The 2878-nt window shown below is 39.9% G+C and overlaps 1 protein-coding gene across 1 annotated transcript; it reads right to left on the reverse strand.

Moving 5' to 3' along the window:
- Positions 1-214: 214 nt before the first annotated feature.
- On the reverse strand, positions 215-2473 carry LOC111378039 (protein SHI RELATED SEQUENCE 1-like). The gene is made up of 2 exons (XM_023001198.1): positions 1270-2473; positions 215-892 (listed from the first exon to the last, which is right to left on the reverse strand). Exons 1-2 carry the CDS (start codon positions 1856-1858, stop codon positions 546-548), a joined length of 936 nt encoding a protein of 311 aa, XP_022856966.1. The 5' UTR covers positions 1859-2473; the 3' UTR covers positions 215-545.
- Positions 2474-2878: the final 405 nt, after the last annotated feature.

Genomic DNA, 2878 nt, shown 5'->3' on the forward strand with positions numbered 1-2878 from the left:
GCCAACAGGCCATTTCCCTTCGAAAAACAATTGGCTTGGGGAATGATGTACGTACCAGAACCAGCCATAGAATTATATAATTCTATACCTAACTATTTCGTCCTAGTTTTATGCGACAAACAAACCAATAATAAGGGGAAATGCATTATCAAGTTCAAAATCAACAAGAAATCCAATTGAAAAACGAGCCCAAATTAGAAAAACCTATAAAGAATTTATACAATAATTTTTTCAACATAAAACATGTAAAATACGCTTATCCAAATGCTGCACAAATACCACCGCCGTTCCAAAAGCACACAAAAAAGGGTTATCGATAACATAAACAGCATTAATAATTAACCATAAAGCAAAATCATAATTGAAATTCGAACAAGAATTAAACATCCCCAGTGTTTTTGTAGGGCACATAACAAATGGACATTTACTTTAACTGAAATCTCGGGCGACAAATGTATATATTTTTTAATTATCCAGCACCATGATTTTAGTGTCTAACTCCCCTTTTAAACGAGTACGTAGTAATGCTATGTATACTAGCTTTCTCATGGCCTTGGTGGTGGGAAGAATTGCGTACCGGCCATGAAAGAGTTTAGAGGAGTTGGGTACATAGAAGGTTCAAGCATTGTCAAACCCTGTTGGCTAGTGGTAGCTGCAGGGGCCGTAATGAGATCAAGTGGCTGTTGGGATCCGCCACAGCCGGGGGAGCTCTCCCCAGGATAGCGGCTTTCGGCACCCTGATCGTAGAGAATTCCTTTGAAAACATGGCCTCCAATACTGACAGCCGTTTGGTAGGCATATTCCTCCTCAGCATCATCCATTGCACTCACCCTTACGCAGCGAAAAACAGCTGAAGAATTCACTTCTGCTGGAAAGTTTTCCAACTCAAACCCTAGTCAAAAATCAAGAAAATAAGATCAAACATATATATTTTTCCCCCAAAAAAAAAAAAAAAAAAAAAAAAACCCAAAAAATATTGAAGAAGAAAGTACTTTCACAAATTCATGCCTCAGTTTTACTCGGCAACAGTAGAAGATAGAAAAGAAAAGAAAAGAAAAGGCGGGTGGTTGGTGGTGTGACTATATAGAAATTGGACTTTCTTTCATTGCACATACATGATATGTGTGTATGTATGGATTATATGCTTCCTTTGTTCTTACGACAGTTTACATATTCGTGAATTCAAATTTGAAAACAAGAACCCATCAAATCGGTGTCGTTCATTTTTTTGAAATTCCACTTTGTTTGTATTGAAAGCTACAACATTACCTGACGTGGCGGTGGGTAAACGAGTAGTAGTGCAGGCAAGAGAAGAAGAACCACCACCAGGATTCTCTCTCTGCCTCTTCGGAATTACCCCTCTGAGTGTTAACTCGTGTTGATCTTGCACCTGCTGCTGTAAGGTCGTGAGCTGCTGCTGCTTCTCGCGCCTTTTAGCAGCCGGAACCCAGGTGCTCTTAACGTGGGTTTGGCACTGAAATCCTCGACTTTTACAGCAAGTCCGGCACCTAAGATGTGGGCAATCTTTCTTAGCCTGATTACCACAATCTTGGCAATTCATGCCCTCTCCACCGCCTCTTCCTTGCCTCATCATGACCCTAAACCCTCCTGATCTATTACTATAATTTGAAGAGTCATCACCTGGAATATTATTACTCCTACTACTGGGTCCAACTGAGAAATCCACATCCTGATGATTTTGCTGAACCTTTTGTTGATGCAACTGATAGTACTGTTGCCATAGCTCAAAACCCTTGCTATAGATCTCTTCGTTCTTAAACAGAAACAAGCTATTGTTAGCGTCTTGATTATGTTCTTGTGATTGATCCTTACCACCTAGTGAGAAAAACCCAGACATTTTCCACCCCTACAATCTACGTCTAACTTCAATTTTAAGACAACAAAATCCATAGCCAGATAACCCCAGCGTAGCCAGTGTGTGTGAGAGATACTGGGTTAATATGTAAATTCGCAATCTTGATTATACTACATAGTATTCGTACCACAGTATATGTGTATTGAGTGTGCGAGTGTTTTGTGCTGCTAACTCTGCTCACTGACACACACTGACTGTGATTTTTTGGGGTTTCGTTCTCTTTTAGCAGCTTTTTGAGGACAAATTTCAGGAATTTTAGGTCAAGAAATGGAATGGAAAGATGAATTCGTTCGCTCCCACTCTCTCTTGAATTCAATTCTGTCTTCGTTTTTGAGGCATTAAAGTCGCAGCCCCTGCAAACGCCGCCTTCAGCCACTGCAACTACCCCTCTGCAACCTCAATTTAAGACATCTCACAGTACTATTTTCCCTCTGCCCCCTCGCCCTCTCTCTCGCACACACACTTTCTCTCTCTCTCACACACACACTATCTACTATTTTTTTGTGTGCGCGCGCACGCGCGTGACTGGTTTTGAAGCACAAAATCTTGCCAATTCTTCTACAGTTATCTTGCAGTTTGTAATAAAAATCTCATCAAGAGAAGACTGAATCCCAGTCCTTTGAGTGGTGATCCGACGGTAGAGTTACGTCCACGTAGCAACGATCAGCTTTTGCTTATTCGTCCTTGCACCGGAAAACGCGCTCTACTTTTCATTTCTTGACCAAGTTCGTATAATTTAATTAATTATTTTATTAATTTCGCAAAAGATTTAAAGCAATTAACCAAATGAGGAAATCTTTCCTCGCAGACCAATTCAGAGGTCTGTCGTGAAATGTACAAATGTCACGGTCTATCAAATTTAGTCACATGGTTACTTTCTCCTCCTAAGAAAATCAAAATAAATATTTATAGAGTTTTCGATTATTATTCTTAGTCATTACTCAAATTTGCAAAAGTGTGATTTGACGATGATTTCACCTTTACGAACAAACACAACCTCCT

The sequence above is a fragment of the Olea europaea genome, unplaced genomic scaffold, assembly GCF_002742605.1.
Source record: "Olea europaea var. sylvestris unplaced genomic scaffold, O_europaea_v1 scaffold1760, whole genome shotgun sequence".
Classification (NCBI taxonomy): domain Eukaryota; kingdom Viridiplantae; phylum Streptophyta; class Magnoliopsida; order Lamiales; family Oleaceae; genus Olea; species Olea europaea.